Source organism: Pygoscelis adeliae, unplaced genomic scaffold, assembly GCF_000699105.1.
Source record: "Pygoscelis adeliae isolate BGI_AS28 unplaced genomic scaffold, ASM69910v1 Scaffold33, whole genome shotgun sequence".
Taxonomy (NCBI): Eukaryota; Metazoa; Chordata; class Aves; order Sphenisciformes; family Spheniscidae; genus Pygoscelis; species Pygoscelis adeliae.
The window spans coordinates 376,553-398,751 of NW_008824413.1; the positions used below are offsets into that span (position 1 = coordinate 376,553).

A 22,199-nucleotide genomic window follows, 5' to 3' on the forward strand; every position below is an offset into this window, starting at 1 on the left:
AGCTCAAAGCCAGAGAGGAGGCTGAGCTGGAACATCCGTAATTAAGAAGACCAAATGCATGATCTCATCCCCTTGTATATGTTTTAGAATAAAAAGATTTGGCTCATTCCTGGGATTTTCTGGGTTGTACGTTTGTTGGGTTTGGGGGTGGGGGGGCAGTTGGGGTTTGGGTTTTGGGGTTGGTTTTTTTGGTGTGTGTGTTTTGTGCATCTGCTTGTGTTTCTTGAAGGAGGGGGAAATGGATACAGATCTCCAAACTTCTGAAGATAATTCAGGGTTATGAATCCCAGGTGCTAGAGTTTAGAGTTGTGGCCTAAATTTGGAGGAGGACTTCCCATCCAGACTCTTAGGCTTTCTCTGAAATAATTCAGTTACTTTCAGCTCTCAAGGATCTGCTGTGCGCTGAAGATGTACCTTTACCTGTATTTTATCAGTCAGTCCCCACTCAATGCTAACATTGGGAGTCATCTCATTTTTTAGTCACTGTTTGTGGCCCAGGACAATAGATTCTACTGTAGTGACCAGGTGCCTAAAATCAGAACTCTATGATATTGAGTCACAAAATCTAAGTTGTCTTTGTAAACCTAATCTCCAGAACTTGCTGACTCCTGTCAGGCGCTAAGCATTGTAGCTGTGAGCGAGCAAAGCATGCGAGCGTATGCTTAACGGGGACTGCTTACAGTTGAAGTTCATTACATGCTGAAGTGATTTGCTTGAACACCAGAGTATTAGCAGCTTGCAGGATTACACCCTAAGAGAAGCTTATTCTTTGCCATACAATTTCTTGTGCTTTGTTAGATGGTATTATATAACCCACCTCCTCAGCAAAAATGACTTTTACTTGCAAAGATGACAGGTTTCATTCTAAATTATATTAACATCCTTTAGTTCAAGCAATCTGAATACATTTAACCGTTTTCCAAGCAATTCAGCTACCTCCAGCTCTTTTGTACCTGCTGTGCTGTTCAGTATGCCACGTACATGCAAGCGTTTGGCTGGGTTCAATGGAAAGTAAACAGAAGACTTGCAGCACAGCAGGTTCCGGGGGAAGGGGTTAATTAATAATCGAAGGACAGACAGTTCTGCTGAGCAGGTCCCTAATATTAGGCCTAAATGTTGCTATCAGGAGAGGGGAAAAGTCCTCAGCTAATGAAACATCAAAAATGCAGTATTAAATGTTTGATTTTTGAAGTTTGGGCTTTTTTTTTTTTTTTTTGTCTCACCAAATTCGTAACAGAAATTATTGAAAAAAAGCCAGTAAATATATTATTAGAGATACCATCTTTACAGTTCCTGGGAGGAAAGCCTGGAATATTTTAAGAGTGCCTGTAAAGCTCTCATCATCCCTGTAGAACAAAGATTTTTGTACATTACTTAAGCAATGGATTCTTAAATAAAGATTTATGTTTCTATTAACTAAACAAAGCCAAAGGGTAACCAAAGGCTAACGGTTGGACTCGCTGATCTTAAGGGTCTTTTCCAACCTAAATGGTTGTATGATTGTATGAGCATAGTTCTATTGACCTCAGCGGAAAAATATTAACTTACATTGCTGGAAAATATAGCCTGTAAAGTCAGTTTTCTGTGTATATTCAGAAACAAGTCAATGCTGTCGGATATACATTACCTAGTTGTTTTCACTTGCTTTTAGTAAGAAAGAAAAGGTGTTTGTCCTTACTAAGCTGAAACTTTCTTCTTAGATACCACTTTGATATCAGTCCATATGAGGATGTCTGGCCTGCCATTTTTGTCTACATGGTTCACCAGTCCTGTGGGACAGCCTGGTATGAAGTACTTGATTTATTGCTTTAATTCTGTTGTTTATGTGTTTATGTATTAGGAAGCTCTGAGATCATTATTTTATAATCCAAGGTCTTATTTTCTTCAGAGTTTATTTACTATGTCTGTTCTATACAGGGCTGTAATAAGCAGACTGGATTTCTTGTCCCAGCTTCTTGGTCTTCAGTTGATAAAATTTGGGAACAGCTGGGTAAAAGAACTCATGATATCATCCAAACAGTTGTCCTTCCAATATATAGAAGTGTTGTTTGGTTCTGAGATGAGATTGCTTTTCAGACAGAAGATGGTGAAGATATTAAAGGCGCTCTTGCCAAAAAGGAGAGAGGGTCCATGAATACTGATTTTTCAAATATATAGTTGCTGAAATTAATATAATATATGGTATATGGTTAAAATAATCCAAGGTTAGATCTTATCTTGCTAAATAAAATCAGTTATCAGGATCATTGTGCATTAATTATGGAAGTGAATGATTTTCAAACAAAATGTTTAATTTATTGTCCCTTCAGTGTCCATTATCATTACTAAGATCAGTAGTGTCTTGGCTAAGTATGTCCCATGGCTGAAAGAAAGGAGCTGCTCCAAATTATGGGAAAAAATCTACAGATGGGCAATTGAAAGGGGAAGTATCTCCCTGCAAAAAGCAGCAACATTTGGGAAAAATTTGCTGGTGACTGTTTCATCTTAGTAACTGGATGAATCTCCATGCCCTCAAAGCATACAGTCAAACCTGAGGGTCCTTCTCATGTCTTCTTCAATACTGCAAAGTGGATGACTGTTCTAGATACAGTTCTCTACTGCCCAGTGTAGTTGGCTTGTTTCCATTCCTGACTGAATGGATGTGGATGCAGGATTGGGGTTCAAATTTTCAGCTAAGTTCTGTTCTTTTCCCTCTCTGTCTCCCAGTCTCTTTCTTTCGAGGTGTAACTTTGATGGGGAAGAATTGATACCCACTTGACCTTTTTCAAATGAGTCTCAACTTTCACATATAAATTAAAGAAACAAAAGTGAGGAAAATATTTGAAAAGGAGGCTGTTGGGACTGAACTTTTATTTAATTTCTGAAAGAACAAAACTTCTCAACCCTCTGAAACAAGTACAGCTTTTTTAAGACTAAAATTTGATTGTTAATATATTGAGGAGTAAGGTTGTGCCTTGAAGTATACACCTATGTAATGTATAACTGTCGTGTCCAGGGAGGATTTTGGAGAAAAATCTATGATACTTGCTACATTTTCTTTGCTCTCATGAAAAAATAATCTTTTACTGCTTTCATCAAGTATACAAAATACAGCAGTGGAGGAAGTAATAGTATTCTACGTTGAGGTATCATTGATAATGATTTTCGCTTTTGGCTTTGTACTTTCCCCTTTGTACTATCCCGTAGTAACCATTGAGTTGATATTGGATGTAGACGGAAGTGACTGTTGTGATATTCTGAATTATGATGTATTATTTTAAACAGTAGTTCTAACACTTGTTCTAGAGCTGTCTGACTTAACTCTCCAGCATTAAAAAAGAAAGCCTAAAGCTTTTTTGAAAGACTATGCCTCCATTTTTACTAACATAAGACTAAGGCTGAGAAGAATAATTACCTTGCTCAGCACACAACCATAGAAATACGTTTTTCTATCTAAGTGGCTCCATATAGTAGATGTGTTTACATTTTTACATATAGGTCAGAGACATTCAGCTTTGTTTTCTCAGCCCACATGTATTGCAGAACTAGAACATTAATACCACTTCCCTGAGATACCCAAGAAATTATCGAAACATGGAACTCAAAAAAACCTCAAACCACAGTAACAGGGGGAAAAAATGAGAATAAAGGAAAACAGATCTGTTTATGAGGGAAAAAGTCAGTGACTTGGGACTCTGGCATCTTCAGTTCAGTTCTGGGCTCAAGTGTAAAATTCACTTTTCATCCCAGGCAGCTCGGATTAGGTACTTTAGAAAATTTTACCTGATATCTAATCTGTGCCTGAATTTCCCATGTGTAAACAAAAAGTATTCAGCTTTCCTTTCAAAGGAACATCGGTAGATAAAGTCTATTAAAGATTGTGCAGAGCTCTGGTACTACAGAATATGAACTCTCTCAGAGGTGACTTTGATGAGCATATGAGCCAAACATAACAATTACTTCATTACTGCTTTTTATTAATACCTTAGTGAAAATACTCTTGATCATAAATTCATTTTGCTTGTCTGTATTAATAGCAAAAATATAAAAAACAATCTTTAAGAAATAATCCTACAAACACTATAGACTTGGGGCATTTTTGTGGTTGACCAGCACTTACTTAACAAAATATTGTTTGGTGAAAAACGAAGAAACGGTGAAATGTGAATTTCTGTTCATTTGGCCAAACTGGAAAAAAATCTTAAAGCCTTGGAAAAAGTAAAATCTTCTTTTCATGATGTCAATATGGAGCATCTCAACTTCTTTTATTCAAAACAACTTACACATTTGGCATTTGACTGAAATTTTCATTTAAACAGGATTGTTTCTTCTGTGTCATTTGCTTGACACATCTTGACACAAACCCCTAATTTTCTGTTTTGATCACAAATGATGTTTTCAAATTGTCCATTAGATGCAGAGTTTCACTATTTAGCAGGTTGAATAGGTAACGATTTAAAGAAACCACGCTTCAAGTTTCTGGGAGCAGGGAAGGTTATGCAATTGCGTTGCCTGAGCTGGGTAGCTAGACTTATGTTCCAGAACTTTACAGATTAAACTAAGAGCATTGTCAGGTATCCACGCTCCTCTGTCCTTGTCAAAACTTGAATGACTCTTGTAATCAATGAGTCATCTGCAATGAGAGTCAATCCTAGCAAGAAGAGTAAATCGAAGAGCATCTTTTCTCCTCTGTTGGTTATTTTTCCCATTCTCATTTCTTGTCTCTGACCAAATTAATTTCTTTCTAGCTTTGAACTTGAAAAGCTATGCCGATTTACTATGTCTGTAAAGAAGAATTATCGCCGTGTGCCATACCACAACTGGAAGCATGCAGTTACCGTTGCACATTGCATGTATGCCATACTTCAGAACAACCAGGGGCTTTTCACTGATCTAGAGGTAGGTGAGATGATTGTATCAGTTACTAGACCTCATCAGAGGTATCAGCCATCGTAGAAGTACACTTTCTATGCTAGAGTTTTGCTGTCAGCTTGGGCAGAGTGTATATAAAGGTCCCTGCAGAGGGAATGGGTGTGAGTAGAAAGCTTGAGGAAGGAGAATTATTCAGATTCCTAATCCTAGTGTTTCCTTCACAGTTTTCAGGTCTGCCCACTGAAGAAGCAGTAGCAGATTTGCTCTAAGTTCATGTCCACATTTTGAGGTTCTCCCTGCCCGCTTACAACCACAGTCTTTATTTTAATTATTTAACTAACTGTCAGATCTGTACTGAGGGGAAGGAAACACCCTAAATCTTGAACTCTGTGAGGTCTGGGAGATCCTGAATAGGAGGACAAGGGTTGCAGAGGTGGTTGACATATGTGTAAAAGGAGAAGAGTAGAAAGGATGGAAGGAAAACATTTGTCCGGATATGCTAATTCACTGATCAACTTTTATTATACAACAGTTTTCCTTAGCATGTGTGTACATATTCTAAAGATAAATGCATAGTGTTTAAAAAAATCAGGAAAAAAATACTTTGAATAGATCACTATCTGGAAAAGTTGTAATAATAAAATGGAAGGCTTAGAATGGTTAAATATTAATATACACTATGAAGAACTGTCACTTGTTTTTTTCCTGAATTATGGTAGGTGCAACTGGGAGTTCTGTCTATTATTAATACTACCTGAAACTTCTGACTGGGAGAACCTGTTTTCAGTTGTGTACTGCCATTTGGCCTGTAATTTTCCAAGCTCCATGATTTCCTCAAGCTGATTCATGTGGGGAAATTTCAGCCAAAATTGTTTGGCTCTTTTAAAGAAACATACTAGGAGAAATCAAGTTTTTGTTGAGTGTGTAAGCGTAAAATAAAATTTGGTGAGCTTTCATTTGAAAAGGTCTAGTTTATTCTGCTGTAAAACAGGGACTTGAAAATTGACACTGAAATAGGAAAGTGGCATTTGCCAGGCACATGCTGAAATTTGGCAAAGCTATACAAGTTTGAAAAAATCAGTATTCCTTTAACAACAAAAATCTGTGGATTGCAGCCTCAGGGAATATTTAAAGCTCTGATAGCATTCAGGACTAACCAAGTAGTAAGCCCCATCTTTTTGGAGACACAGAGTAAGAAAGACAGGGAGAGCAAAAGAGGCAGCCGTTAAGACAGGTGGAAACAGTCTTTGTTCCCTGCCAAACTCCAGCCAGCCTTCACCTGTTTGAATGCCTTATCCTAGCCTATGTTCCAGCTCTTTCTAGCAGTCTCCTCTCTTGAGACTGGAGATGAATCCAACAAGAATACAGGAAACTGCTGAAGAAAAGTTTGGGGAACTAGGATGGGCTGGTCTCAGGTGAGGGATGATGACATGAACCTTGATAGACTTCGAGATGGGAAAAGAAGTATGAAACACTGTAAAGGGAACTCTGATCTAGGGACAAACAGATCCAGCAGTTGGCAGTGGTCAAAGAGTTGGGACCCAAGCAGGGACAATGCATACAAGGTTAAGAGCACTGGGATTAGGCATGGTATAATCCTGAAGGACTGAGACAAGAATGACTTCGTGGGATGTGGAGAGTGGGACAAGCTAGACAAAGAGAACCATCTGGTACAAGGGACAGACTGATGAGAATTGTAAGACTGGAAAAAACACAGGTTGTAAAGGATGCAACAGGAGAATTAAACTTGTGGGGGAAGGACAGAAAAGCTTATGCCCGCTAGATCTAACATGTAGCACAAAGGATTCTGAGACTCGTCTTTCTTTTGCTGTCAGAGACTGTTTTTCAAGTCTATTGGTTACATGTCTTGCCCCCTCTGACAGTAGTAAAAAGGGGACACCAGCTTCCTACAGCTGTTACTGCACCACTTCAAGTAATTTAGGTGTGTGTTATGTTCCTAAGGGTTCCACTTCTGCTGAGGATCTGTGGATGTGTGCTGCTGCATCGTCTGTTTTATTATGTGCTTTTTAAAAATGCACTTCACAAGATGCAATATTGAAAAGACATAATTAAAAATAAAAGTGAAGGGTTTAAAATAAAAGTGAAGGTCTCAAAATCAGAAATACAGTTAGGGTTGCTACAACCTTAATTCTGCACATTGTATACTTGTGATAAAATCTTTAGTTACATCATTGTTTGCTATTTTTCCACAGAATCATGTGCCTCAGTACAGTATACAGGTTGGATGTTGCTCACTTAATAGGTGGCTAATCAGTATTCTTTTTCTGCTTCATTTTATAGCCTTATCCTTGTTTACTGAACACTTGTCAAAACCAACTATAAGACAGAGCTGTTAAGTCTATAAAGACATTTTTGTGATAGTCCATGCTGACAGTGACCGCCTCACAAACATTAATGAATGTGTTTTCAAAACACACCTGCTGCGTGAAAAACTTTTGCAAGTGCTCACGTATTTTGTGTGTTGAAAGAGAGATTTCAGGGACTCCATTTCCTCTCTATTAAGAGTTAACTAAATAAAAAAAAACAGTTTTTACAGTCTTCCTTTGTTTGCAGTTGCCCTTCTCCAGCATTTCTGTGGCTCACATTAGTGACTTCCTAGGAAAAGTTTCACCTAGGAGACTTGGTCAGTGTCTTCAAGGAGTGTTGCAGAGGCAGGTCTAGCATCAGACTTTGGTGCAGCTGCCTTGACCAGGAGATCATACATCTTACGTATTTCCTCTCCCTCAATAACTGCACTTTTTATTTTTTTAATAAACATGGTAAGGATTCAGTGGATGACCAGACTATTTGTTTAAAACTCAGATTTCTTCCTGAAGCAGAATCCCTCCAGTAGTATGTGATTGTGCAACAATGTTTTTTAAATTCATAATATATAAAAGGTTTGAATTACAATTGGACTGAGAATTTTAATTCAGCACGTCACTTCCGTGTTTCTTGCAATTTTAAGGATGTTTCTCCATGTGCTTTTTGAAGGCAGTGAAGCATAGTGCAACTTTGACAGTATTTTGGGAAGAGTGTGACATCTAGGGGCAGGAAATACATCTTACTTTTCATGTTTATCTCAATTTTTTTGTAGCGAAAAGGTCTTTTAGTTGCATGCCTGTGTCACGACCTGGATCACAGAGGTTACAGCAACAGCTATCTTCAGAAATTTGACCACCCCTTAGCTGCCCTCTATTCCACGTCAACAATGGAACAGCACCACTTCTCGCAGACTGTGTCCATCCTGCAGGTAGGATTATTGAAATTGTATCTTCTGTGCAGTAGAGTCCAGTGGTGGAAATAGGAGTCACATCATTACCCAGTAGATTTTTCTGAAGCATGCTTAATTTCATTTCTGGATTGTAGTGCTCATTTAGAAGAGAGGAAGATTTATTACAGCAAGCCAGGTTTCACAACTAGCAACCCAAGCATTCAATAATAGTGCAAAACATAGCTTCCCCAAAATCTTGATGTTATTAAAAATATTGTGTATTTGAAGGTCTTTGCTTAAGGCCTTCCTTTGGGGCTTTTAGCTTCTGGGTAAATGAGGGTTTTTCCTATGACCATATGGAATAGGAACTTTGAAAATGAAAAATCAGTTTCTCACTTACATAGATATTTCCGGCATAATGTGCTTCAACAAAACCTTCAACCATCCTGAAATTCTGAATAAAAACTCAAGTACTGGCAAAAGTTTGCATGAGAAGCTTGAAAACCTGCTGTAATAAATTCCGTGAACATTAAATGTGTGGCATGAAGGAAGAAATGTTAATTTTGCACGCATGGAAAGTTTAAACTTGTTTCATTATGTCATCGTGTGCTTTTTTGTTATTCAGCAATTTGAAATAAAAAAACCTGAGTAAGGTAATGTTCTATGAAAGAGATTTCCTAATATGAGGTGAGGTGTCTGTATGTTTAATGAATAGAAAACTACAAGAAAGCATGCAGACACGTTTTGGGAAATCCAAGTGTGCTACTGACGCACAGATATTTTCTCATCGGTGAAAATTTTTTTCATGCTCGATTAGAGAAGAGTGAGAACTCTCACCTGTGAAACCACTGCCAGTCCATAACATACTTGTGCTCACCGGTTTTAGTCTACCATGCACATGCTCAATGCACAGCCTTACCATGCTACTGTGCCACTAATTCGTTGTTAACTTTTCTTTCTTTCTGGTCTTTCAGGGGGAAGATATTTATTTTCTTAAATACCTAATCACCTTTTAGGAAAAATACATATTCTGTATTGTATGCAGAAGCACATCTTGTGATTATGCTTTTAGGTATCATATACATTTCATCAGAGAATGGAAGCTTTGTCTCTGAATGCTCCTCCATGTAGGGGAGGGTGTAATTGAATCCTTCAGTGGTGGTATGGCATTAGATTTTTAGTATTCATTCTTCATGTGAGTTCGTGCACAGTGAGCAAGTTCCTCAGTCATTAACACTTCTCTGTCCCACTATGGCTACGTGAAGCAGACTTCAGTCATTGTTCAAAAATCATTTTGCATTTTTCCTGCAGAAATGTTGTAATCAGTGAAAGTCCCATTTGCCAAGAAGGCAGGGAACCCTTTTGCTTCCCTGCTACCTCCTAGCCTTGGCCATCAGTGTGAGTGAGGAAAGGGAGACGGGTCATCAGGGCTGTAAAGTGGATTCAGACACGGGCTACCCAAGTGCCCATGGGTGGTGATTAGCAGGAAAGACAGATTAGAGCAGCCTTTTGGACTTGCTGGTTTTTGTCTGAATCGAAAAGCCTTACTGAATTCCTGGACTGTTACAAAAAAAAGCCAATCAACCCACCAAACCCTTTAGGGTTTATCTCAATGAATATTAATTTTATGTGAGTAACCTGCAGTACTTTTCACTGTTTGGAACTTTATAGCTGCTTTGCTCATCCACCTGTAGTTCTAGTGTACACCATACTTACGAATACATAGGATTCTATTCACTAGCTTTAGCTCAGCAGGGAAAGAATAAAATGTTAGGAGCTGTACTTTGAATGTACTACTCAAAAGCCTAAGTGACATGCTCAGAAATGGCAGCTTCTGTCTGTACTTAACAGAATCAGTTCTTTTCTAAGTAGTATGAACAGAAGCTGTCACAGTGGTCTTTCTGATAGTGCAGCTTCTAAAGCCTAAAAACAGAATCTAGAATAATTTAAATATTAGGACAAATAGCGTGTTCTCATGGATTAGGCAGCAAGGTTGAGGAGGAAAGGGTCCCCAAAACCCTAAATCATGAAAACTAGTAGTAGTCATTTCCTGCTCCCAAAGTGTGGATGATGTTAAATGTTCTGAACTTTTTTTTTAAATATCATGTTCTATGACTTAGGAGTCTGTCAAAGGAGCATTGAGTCATAGACGGATTGTATTTTCTATTCATTATTCACAACAAATCTACTTGTCCAAGTAAAAATGTTGGAAAATGACGTTTACGTTCCGGATGGTGAGAGAAACCAAGCCTATTTGTACCACGGAGGATTTATTTTGAACAAATTATGTAAATGCTTGACAAAAGTCAGGGAAACTTTTTATGAGCTTCAGCCCAAATGCCAATTAAATGTCAAAACACATCTGCTTTTGATATATTTTAATAATATTTTCTATTTGTGAATGTGCACACCTTGACACGGCTGGCTCATTCTTTTTTATTTTTCTCTGTTTCCTCTCAACAGTAGGAAGACTTTTGACAAGTTGTTTTCCAAATCTTAGAGGCAGCTAATAGTGTTGACTTTTGAAAATGTGATGTAGCTTCACGAGCAATCACAGTACATGGATATTGTCAGTTAAATGTGCAATAATACATAGTGGAAATTGAAAAGTAGCATGTTGCCAGAACCTCCGTAGTGGAAACCGCTGTCTTTAGTTTATAAGTCAGTCAACTTATGGTTGAACAAAGCAGCTTTTTCCCCTAAACGTTCATATACATTAAAATACTGTAATTAACTTTATTTCTATAGAGAAAATTGTATCGGTAAATGCAGCAATTTCAGGCACATTTCATTTGGAACACTATGAAAACAAAATTATTTTAGTACTTTAACTTGGATATTTTCTTATCCATATTATGTGTTATGCAGTATCAACATTGTACTTAAGAGTGAATCAGATACTCAGTTTACCAACTTGGCAACACAGTACTCTGGATCAGTATTGAATCACAAGTTCCCAAGCTAATACTGTCAGGAAGTGCTGTGTCTGTAGTGCTTATAAGTCAGAGAAGAAAAAGCTACCATTTTTCTCTATTAATACCTTTAGGCTTCAGAAGGAGCAGTCCCAAAACCGAATCAGTGGCTTAGTCATAGGTTTCATTACAATATTTAAAAAGGAGAGGTAAAAATGGGAATTTCAGGCTGTCAACATTTGAATTTGCAACAAAAATTGTCATTGGGCTGTAAAACCATTGTAACCTGTCTGGTGAAGTAAAGACTGAAATCATCTCAGAATTAGAGCTTGTGCTTTTTATTGGTTTTTTACTTTTTCATAGCTGGAAGGGCACAATGTCTTCTCCAATCTGAGCTCCAGCGAATATGAGCAAGTACTTGAGATCATCCGGAAAGCCATCATCGCCACAGACCTTGCCCTGTATTTTGGAAATAGAAAACAGCTTGAAGAGCTACATCAGACGGGAGCATTAAACCTTAAGAACCAAGCACACAGGTAAAGCAGCAAACCAGTATTAGTTCACTATGGCATTAGTCCTAGAAAGAAAAACCATATTTTTGAAAAAAAATTTCTGTGTACACTATAATTTTCTTACATATGAGATTTCTAAGACCAGCTGTGTGTAAAATTCCAAGGATGTAACAGTAATTTCCATTGTTTTATATTTGCATGTCACTGCCTTTGGAGGTCATCTGCACAGTTCAGTGACAGATCATCTGCAGAGGAAAGTTAGTGCACAGGCAGTTAGGTGGTGGGGGAAAAGGTATAGTGCAATAATTACTTAGTTTTATTTTTCTGTCAATATTTTTATTATTCTGTTAACATGCTTTTTTGGAAAAAATTCTGGTCAGATCTCAATCTTTGTGAATTAAGATAGCTCTAAGTTTTAAAAATATACAAGTGCATATATTCCTATTCATAAACACATGAGACTGTCCACGTAAGCAAAACATAGCGCACCCTGGATGAGAGATGTGTCTCGTAACAGGCTTCATTAAAGGGCTCATGCAGCCCTTCAGAGCTTCTTTACTGGAAAGTGGATCCTGTCATTAATCTCATGCAGGGAAAAATTAGAGAGGTAATATGGGAAAATATTGAGTCATGATTCTGATTTCTTTTCAGAAGGAACTTTGGTACTTGGGTCTTCTTTCTGAGGAGTTTTACAGGTTTTTGCCAGTAGTTTTGAGTAAATTATTACAACGCTGTAGGAAGGGCAGTTTTTAAAACCTTATTTCCCAGTATGGAACTGAAGCTTTATCAGACTTGAATAAACCTCAACTTCTTAAAAAGATGAAGATATAATAGCTGCTGATAATCAGAATGAAATTTACCAGAAATTTTGAATTTAGGGTTTATAAAATTTAAATAGGATCACAACTATGTAGTGTGTGATTGAATTTTCTATTATGTTTTTTTTTTATCTTTCCTGCCCTCAGAGCATTTTCAGTGCAAAGCCACGTGCCCGAGGATAGGACGTCAGTTTGTAATGTGGCTAAAGAATCCAAGACTTCTAGTTGGTATCTGTAAATGCAATGGAATGCTAAATTTGGCCCTTACGTGGCTGATGAATGCTCTTTCTTAACTCAGGGGAACTGCACTTTGCCATTTATTTATTGATTATATTGTGTATTTGTGTATTTTCCCTGGTGTATTTGTCTGTTGGTACAGTTTTAATGACTGCCATCACATTGGCATGCAAGTTAGCAGGTTGTGTGCTTTTTTCATGGAATAGGCATTATTAACAAAGATGCAGGTGTCCTTAAGTGCCATCTTAAATTCTCCATTGGGTGGAAAACACATGAATTCAATCATTAATTTGCCAGTTTTCTTTATAAAACTTAGACTCATAAACCATAGGTTTGGGTAGTAGGCGAATATTAGAAAAGTGCTTAAGTAAGATTTTTTTGTGTGCGCGCCTTATTCTGATAATTATTATAATCCTACTGAAGCTGTTCAGTTATTCTGTGGACAGGTTCGTCAGTGTATAGGACAGAGTTACGTGTAGGATTCTTGTTCTGCCTGTCAGGGTTAGAATTCATTCCAACAAAGCAATGACAGAGTACCTTGAGATAGACTCAGAACTAGTTTTTCCTCTTTTTGGAGCATGTGTTCCTCTCTCTTTAAAGAACAGAAAGAAATGCAGCGACAGGATATGCCACCTTTCTTTTTATAGACTTGTACTGTATTTTCAGAAAATTAAGGAGGGGCATGCGAGTGTTTCAACAGACAGGCATTCTTGTGTACTTTTCTATGAATGTGATTCTGCAGAGGATGGTCAATGAACTCTGGTTGCAAACAATGCAGGGAATACTACAGGGAATATAATATACAATTTGTGTCATGCCTTACCAATGAATCATAAACAAGTGAGGAAGAAACAAGCAAAGTTGGAGAAATCTAGTAGTATATATACTTTACTGCCGGTTGAACTGAGGAAGGGCAAATAAAAACTTTGCAGTGTGGTCATTAATTCTTTACCAAACTTACAATTTAATGTTGTTTTACTTCAGAGATAGAGTGATTGGTCTGATGATGACGGCTTGTGATTTGTGTTCTGTAACAAAGTTGTGGCCAGTTACCAGACTGACAGCCAATGATATATATGCGGAGTTCTGGGCCGAGGTACGTGTGTTTCTTTGGTTTACTCTCCTTATAAATGGAAGTATCCAGGAAGAAAAAAACAACCATAAGTATTTTTTCAATCGGTATCTTAGCGTGCTTGTTTTAAAGAGTGTTCATTGGTGCATGCACGTGTTTTGTTGTCTACTCTGAAGCTATTTAAAGAGCCGTTAGCTTCCTGATTTTCAGGCAACGTTTTTTCTCTCTGTTAAAGATGAATTTAGAAAGTATGTCCTAACATGAAGTGACCAAGCAACAGAATACAGAAGAAAACCTGTAAGGTTTTTTTGAGTCACTAACTGTAGCTTTGTGAAGGATCTATTTGTATTCTAGAAATCCAAAATATGAAACCAGCTTCCAGCTCAGCTGCCTTTAAAAACAGTTATAAAGCTGCAGTATGAGTCCAGGAAATGCTAAAGCAAATATGACAAACTTTAAAATTGTTCTGATCCAACCATTTGAACCTTCTTTATGAGCCAGCTCAACAACTGGGTCTCAGAGAGAGCTGATTTTTTAATATACTGAAAGTTACTCCACAGATAAGATATACTGAGAATTGACACGAGGCATTGAGCTGTGTTAATATAACCATGTTCATAAATAAAGATGCAATCTCTCACGTGTCTTATGCTGAGGAGTAAATGTTCTAATTGTTTAATTTTTAAAGTGGAAGTGACTACTTTCGGGATAAGGAATAAATTCGGAGGGTGTTGCATAGAGTTGAATTATGCAGTTTTAGAAAATACGCTGTTTTTTCAGAACTACTATTGCACATTTGTATCATAAAGTGTTGTTGTTTTCTGTTATGTGCCCTGTGGAAGTCTGCAGAATTCAGTGGGCTTATTTCTGTTTTACACAGGTGTAAAATGGAAATTGGGCCCCACAGAGTTGATGTAGCATGCACATAGTGTGCCTGTTGCATGTTCATTATGAAATTCAAGATGTGCATGGCTTGTGGGTGTTTCTTGTATTCACGTTCTCTTTCTCTTAACTATGAACAGCTCAGACTACAATAAAATATTTGAAAAATGCAGACTGTATAAGCTCAAAGATCTAGTACAGTACTCACTTTCTAAAGTGTCATCACTGGAAAATGAGTGTTCTTATGAGTGATATAATGGAGGTATAATGTTGATGTGTCTCACTGATTACATACTCAACTTTTTTGCTTACAAGTAAAATGACTTTTTAATGCAAATCTTATGAACTCAGTGGAGAAGGAAGGATCAAACTGATTTTTCCTACTCAACAATACTAAAGATGGAATTATGGACATAATTGAGCCTGCCCAGACTTTAAACTGTTTTGTAATCCAAGGGTGAGTTAATAAAGGTGGATCTTGTTATATTGCTACTTCATGGAGCAAATGTAAATTAGAAGTTATTGACAGAAATTTAATTCTGTAATTGGTGTTTTACTGAATGCTCTTTAAGAAGAGGTTAACTGATACATGGCAGAAGTTGGATATGTTGTGATCCAGTCAGGATGGCTGACAAATCCAGCCACAGGTCTAAACGCTTCTGGAAACTGGAAGCTGGAGACAGATATAGAGAAAATCCTGGGAAAGGTGAACCAATAGAAAGTTTAGATTGTGTTTCACTGCAGAAATTGTTACTTAACTGGGAAAAAAGGTGAACTCTAGAAAAGTATATTTGACTAGATTGAATGGTTATGTTACAGTTCTGAAAGTAGGATAGAATGTTGCTTCTAATCACTACTTGAGTTCATAATCTCAATATGTTGAATTATTTCATCAGAGCATTTTTATAATATTTCTTCTCTGTGTAATCATTAACTAAAACAATAACTGCAGAAGAGGTTGCAGCAATTTTGTGGTATGTCACACCGATCTTTTTTCATTGAACGAAGCCCAATATAGCTAGTGTTTTCAGCTAAGATCTACCTTGATATCACTCTGCATGAAGCTTTCCCACAGTGCTGTAACTTAAGCAAAATAATACATTTGCTGATCAATTATATAGGATTACAAGCTTGTATAAGATCTGTCTGTTGTGATTTTTTTGTGAGATGCGAGACACTAGGCAGTTGTTAAACAATTTCTGCAGTATTTTTGTAAGAGACTTATAGTCCACTTATTATAGCCGTACTGCAAGTATGACACAAACTTCTTTGCTTAAAACTTCAGCTTTAACTTTCTGATCACGATCATAACTATGAGGATAAAAGCAGTATTTTTTACAACAGTGTGTCATATATGTGTTCACACATACTAAAGACAAGAAAACACTTGTGTTTCTAGTGCATGCATTCCATCTAAACGTAGTACTTTTTTATGGTGAGGGTGGTCAACCAGTGGCACAGGTTGCCCAGAGAGGTTGTGGAGTCTCTGTCATTGGAGATATTCAAAACCTGACTGGACACAGTCCTGGATCACCTGCTGTAGCTGATCCTGCTGGGGTAGGTGTGTCGGATGGATCGGATGATCCCAAGAGGTCCCTTCCAACCCAAACCATTCTGTGATTCTGTGATACCTTTTTCTTTCAGGGTGAAATTGCGAACATAAATCTGCACTTTGTTCAGTTTTGGCATAATCTGTCAGAGGCTGGACAGCTTCCTCAAAGCTCTGACTTCAAGTGTTTTTCAGGCACTTGATATTATGTTAATCAAAGAGCTTAAAATCATATGATGCTAAATGGTTTAGTGTTGAGGTTCTTATCTTTGAGACTATGGTAGCTGCAGACAGTCCTGGATCAACCAATTGCAGTACTTCAAGCAAATGGAAAAAAAAATATTATTTACTGGGAGCACATAAAAACAAAATTTGCTGACAGTTCCTAAGTAACAATCCACTGAATTTCTGTGCTTGGAATTGTTACAGGCATCTTTTTTTGTCAGCGGAGGAAGGAGGCCTTTCCTTTTGTTTCTTTCAACAGTAAAATGTCTAACAGAGACTAGATTCGATGATTCTAGCCTCTCTAACTACTTGGTGAAAGAAATATGTGATATGAGAGAATAGTACAGACACCAATTAAAAAATAGCTTCCTGATTACATCTCTTGTTGGTTAATTGAGCAGGATCATAGCTAATAGGTGATGTTGAGGCCAAATACGCAAGAGGGAACTGACTTCCAGAAGCCCCCATCTTTTCTACACTCAAGGTAGCTGCAAGGCAGTCAAACAGAATGATGCTCTGCTCAGACCAGAATCAATTTATTTTATTGCAAACTTCTCTTTGAGTAAAGGTGCCAAAATCCTCCCTTGGAAGGGCACGCTGGCACTTGACACGTGGCTTGATAAAATCTTATGAGAAAGATGTAATAAATTGTCTCCTGGAGATGCCTTCACTAACTGTAGCAGAAACACGTGGATTTAGGGAATGTCCCAAGCTTTCAGATAGCTAAACCTCTGTAAACTGAATCTCACATTAAAGGACACAGATAAGCAAATATTGTATGAGCTATTATCCTGCATAAACTTTCTCCCTAACTAAGGTGTATTGGGTCTGGCTGGGATGGAGTTAACTTTCCGAATAGCAGCCCTCATAGTGCTGGCACTGGCTCTATCGGACATGGGGGAAGCTTCTGGCATCTTCTCACAGAAGTCATCCCTGTAGTCCCCCTGCTGCCAGGACCTCGCCACGCAAACCCAGTACATAAGGTTAGCAATTTGAAGATCACATTGACTTTGGAATCTCAGACATGAGCAGTAGCCAAAAGCAACCATTGCTATGGCTGTAGTTGCCTTTATAACCTCAAGATTAAACATCTGTGGTGTTTTGACAACGCAGTTGAGGCATAAGACTTGGAAAACTTCAATTTGTTACAGAAAGTAGCCAGCTACTTACGGATTTTTAAGGAGTAATTGTGTTCAGGCCCAGTATAGTGCTCAGAAATGTGTTTTGCCTGCTCTGCTGGTAATGGGTGAAATATAAGGGGGCATTTTTCTCTTGTACATTACATATATCTGGTCTTTGGATATACTGCATCTTTCCCAGTATTCCTTTTATGAATGTAGAGGGATAATGTACTTAAAGAAAAGAAGGCTGTTTGACAGGCAGCTTCTTCAAAGCAGCATGGTCAAAAAGACTGGATTGTTGAAAAAGAGGGCACATTGTAAATTCATCTGGTTTACTCAGCTTTTCCTTGGATGGGTGAGTTGTGTTCTACTGGTCATTGTATTGTAGTGCTTTAAACAGGTAATGTTTTGAAAGATGAGACTAACTATGAATAGAACAGAATAGAATGAACTGATTTATTTGGTTTTATTCTTCCAGTTGCTTTTTATTATGGAGACGCCCTCGGAAACAAGGAAAATGTGTGTACGTTGAGTCAAAAACTTTCAGGATCTGCTATTTACATTATCATTTAGGTGAATGTATAAAGTGAGCAACTCCTTAGGCAGTTTTCTGAGATTGCCTTAGACCAGTACCACACATTATTTTGAATTCTGGAGTTTTAGATTGACATACAATAGAACATGGAAATTAGTTCAGATCTCAGTAGTCTTGATTTTTTTTTTTTTTCCTAATCTCTCTCTCTGCTTTTCTCCAGGGTGATGAAATGAAGAAAACGGGTATTCAACCTATTCCTATGATGGACAGAGACAAGAAAGACGAAGTCCCTCAGGGTCAGGTATGAACTCTCTCTGTAAAATGACACGTTTTATAGTGTTAATAAAACATGTATGGAAAAACCATTTTATGTATTAAGGAATATTTCATTTGACGTTAGGGTATGTGGGCTGCTGAATTCTATGTTCTGCATGCAAGATAGGGTTAATTTTTTTAAGTAGCAGTGGAAAGCTTGTTTTCAAAGACATTACTTAAATAACAGTGTGCTCTTTGCTGTTGTCACCTGTTCCATTCTTTGTACTTGTAACTCCAGCTAAACCCACAATCATCTACGATTTTGAGAAGAGTCAATAACACTTTTTCAACTTTGTAAGTGGTTGCTTCAGCCCTTAGCTAAAAGGGTTCGCTGTTTTATCCTGAATGCAAAATGAACTTTGTCACCTGTTCCTGGTTAAAGTATCCAGGTTCAGATTTCAAAATATTTGTGATTTTAGACCACTACTTCTTCATTAGTTTTTTGAAGAACTATAAACGCTGCTTTTTGACATTCCTAAAAAAAAAAAAAAGAATAATGTGAAGAGTTTCTTGAGGATAAGCAATAAAGGGTGTATTTCGAAGACCCTCAATTGTCTGTTTTTCAAAGTCTTTGGGTACTGATTTTCCTGTGCACAAATGTACAGAAATTACTGCTTTTTTTGTGCTTTCCTTAGGGAAAATTGGTATTTTGTAAACAGAAATTTGAGGGGGGAAAAAAGGTCTTTGGACTAACTTTTTTGGGTAAATGAAAAAGGTAGCTTGTCCTTTGATTATCTGAGCAGAGAAGAAGAAATTTAAATTGTCCATTGTCCATTCATATACATAGATATATGTACAAGTTGGGGTTTTTTTTATTTCAGTGGCGTCTGATGCTTTGATTGTCAGTAGTCAGCACTCGCAAAGCATTTCATGAACTCTGAAATTAACAATAATATTTAAAATAAATATGAAATGACAAAGTATCACAAAATCATTGTAGATTAATTACTTGGTAAGCAAGACTATGGAAATTTTTATATTCTGACACTTTACTCCATATGCTCTATCATATTTTAGCATTAAAACTATTACCCTTGTTATAGTAAGGAATTAGCAGTTAATTTACTGAATTTGTATGTTTAGTATAAGCATAAAAAGAGAAGAAACACATTTATGCATTTGGTTTATTTTTCCATGCACTATATTAGTTATCTTTGAACATCTGGAAAAGTACACAGTATTATGGTATGTAGTCATCTTGGGATTTGTGAAAGAATTGTTAATGGGGTGAAAGCACAGATCTAAGAAATAAACTGGATTTTTCTCTTTAAAACGCAATAAGTATTGTTCAGGTACTATCTTCATCAGGTTCTTTTTTACTTTGTGCTCTGTTTCATGCTTCTTAATAGTATAACAGTAAAATATTAAGCAAAATAGGACATTAAAAGCCAGCTTCAGTAGTACAGTTGTAGCTGCGCTATCTTACAACAACATTACAGCAAAATGTGAGATTTAGGACCTATATAATTCTGTGAAAGTAACCAGTCCTATATTTATGTAGAGACTGAAGAATTTAATAAAGCATTATCATCCATTTCCTTGGGCTCTAACAAAAAGCATTAATGAGTATTTTTATGTGGATTTTAATTAAAGCATTAATTCCTTTTTTAAATGACAGTGATGTTTAGGAAATGAGGATTTGTATAAACATGTAATCTCTGAAAAAAACTACTTCTGCCTCAACTACTCATCTTTGATGAGAATAGCTCATATTTATCTCTTCCTCTCAGTTGGGTGGCTGGATCAGTTGGTCTCTGTTGTGCTTTACACACTTTGCAGCACAACTCATGTAAGGTCTCTGAGTTTGGTGTCTTCCTACTGTGGAACCTGCATTGCAGATTTGTTCCTGACTCAGCAAGGATCCCATCACCCTCTTTTCTGCCCCTCCTTTTGGAACCTGTGAAGAAAACAGAAATGCCAAAACTATGCAGTGACCTGAAAGCTCTTTTGATAAACAAGTCAAGCCAGCCTGAGTAATGAAAGGAGAGAGAGAAGGAACGGTTCACGTGCTTCAGCCATTCAAAGCTTATCCCAGAAATACAGTTTTCAGGTTGAAAATAAAAGGTTTATCATCATTAAAGATACAGCTCTTAAAGCTGGCAGTATGTTTAGGATGCACAGTTTGAAGAGACAGGAACAATTTAATTCAGAAACAAAAGATATTCTCTAGTTCTTCCTTCTTCTGCATCTTAGGATATACGTGCACTGCCTTTCCTGCAGTGACTTCAATAGATTGCTCATATCTGAGTGAACTCTAGGCTTTCTGTCTAGCCACAGCAACATGAAAATTGGTCTGGAATAATTTATTCAGATAACCTAAACTTTTTACAAAAGGGATTTGTGTCAGTTTGCTCTGGTCAGAAATGGAAACTTTTGCAAAGGAATATCTTTAGTTAGCTTGGCTTTATTCAAAACTGAAATCCATTGAGCCTTTTAGGGTTTTTCTTCCTTGATGCGCATTTTAACTTAAAAGCTTTCAGGACCTTAAAGGACACATTTTATTTTCGATACCAGGGTTCCAAAGAGAAGGTTGTTCGGAATATATTGCAGATGAACTTAGTTGGGTTGAAATCTTTTATGTTTTGCAATGGCAACACACTTCTCATTGAGTAAGAAAGTCTACATGGGACTGTAACTAAGGTCCCATTTAATTTTTGATAGCTATGGAGTAGTCTGCTATTTTCCAGTGAAATAAAATATTCCCCCTTAAAAACAAATAAAGAAGACAGAAAAACACAAGGAAAAAACACATAGGAAGAAAACAATGCATTATGCAAAATAGCAAACTTTTTGTTGATGAGCAGACATCACAGCTGTGTGCAGCCTTGCCTTCTCACCAGCTGCAGTTTCTTTCTATCAGTTACATCATGATTCCTTCAATTCAGACTGTTGGGTTCTCAGGTCAGAAAAGGTGTCTTATTTTTTTTAAAGTACAGAAGGGACTTGGTTACATAGCAGTATGGGAGGAATCTCTGCATTGCTGGAGGTGAGGACAAGAGTTGGTCTTCAATTTCTGAATAAGGGCCAATGTTTAGACTGTTAAAAAGAGACTTCTTATCAAATGCTTTGGTCACAGTATAATACGTCGTATTTCACTAAAAGGCATTCAAAAACTGTGCCCAAAGAAAGGGATCATAGTGCACTACTGTAACTATCGTGAGAGTCTGGGATAAATGAGTGATGTTATAATGGATCTGAATTTAACCTGTCATCCTTGCTAATATATAAGTAGCATTTTCTAAAAATTCCTTCGTGTCATGACAATTCAGCTGTGACATGGTAGCTGTCATAGGCCCCTAAGCCTGTATGAATCAGATATCGTTAAAAAGGTGCTCATTCAATGTTCTCTAAATAGATTTATATGATAACGGTAAAAATATATCACTGAACCGCATACATGAAAAGAAATTGCAAACCAATTCTTGATCACAGTGCACATCTTTTAGAAACTTTCCAAAGGTGCAAAGACCCTACCATGTCAAGTAAATTGAGCTATGGAATACATACGCTGCAGGACATCAGAACAATCCAGAATCTGACCATATTTTGGCAATGCTGCACAACTTTCCTTTTTAAAAAAAAATAAATTTTGTCACAAGAATAATGTTTGCAGAAATGGCTCTGCCATCTGCGCCTACTTCCTGCCACTGCTGACACCAAAAAGCCAGACAGATCCTAAGCAAATCAATTGAATCAGTTGAATAATAAAAGGTCCTGTAGAAAATCCTATCTGAAGCAGCCATATTAGTCATAAGAGAAAGGCATGTAAGCAACTTGTAATTGCCAGAGACTTCATTGTTAGTGCTTCATTTTAAAGTATTCAGATATTAAGATAAGATGCAGAAGCATGAAGTACTAACTTAAGTAGTAATTAAGTAAGTATTCAACAGCTTTGAGCTAGTTGGCTGTTAACTTTCAGTGTTGTAGTTTGGCAACATTTAACTTTTTTTTTTTTT

At 37.2% G+C, this 22,199-nt stretch overlaps 1 protein-coding gene across 2 annotated transcripts in view; it reads left to right on the forward strand.

The window, feature by feature from the left end:
* The window catches only part of PDE10A (phosphodiesterase 10A), a 194,213-nt gene that overhangs the window by 161,637 nt on the left and 10,377 nt on the right, over positions 1–22,199 (forward strand). The window contains exons 15-20 of one of the 2 annotated variants that reach the window (XM_009320752.1): positions 1,701–1,784; positions 4,728–4,878; positions 7,949–8,104; positions 11,341–11,513; positions 13,529–13,640; positions 18,149–18,229. In XM_009320752.1, the coding sequence (XP_009319027.1) occupies positions 1,701–1,784; positions 4,728–4,878; positions 7,949–8,104; positions 11,341–11,513; positions 13,529–13,640; positions 18,149–18,229 (757 nt within the window). The remainder of the gene's footprint in view (positions 1–1,700; positions 1,785–4,727; positions 4,879–7,948; positions 8,105–11,340; positions 11,514–13,528; positions 13,641–18,148; positions 18,230–22,199) is intronic. The other variant, XM_009320750.1, reaches the window with a different exon arrangement.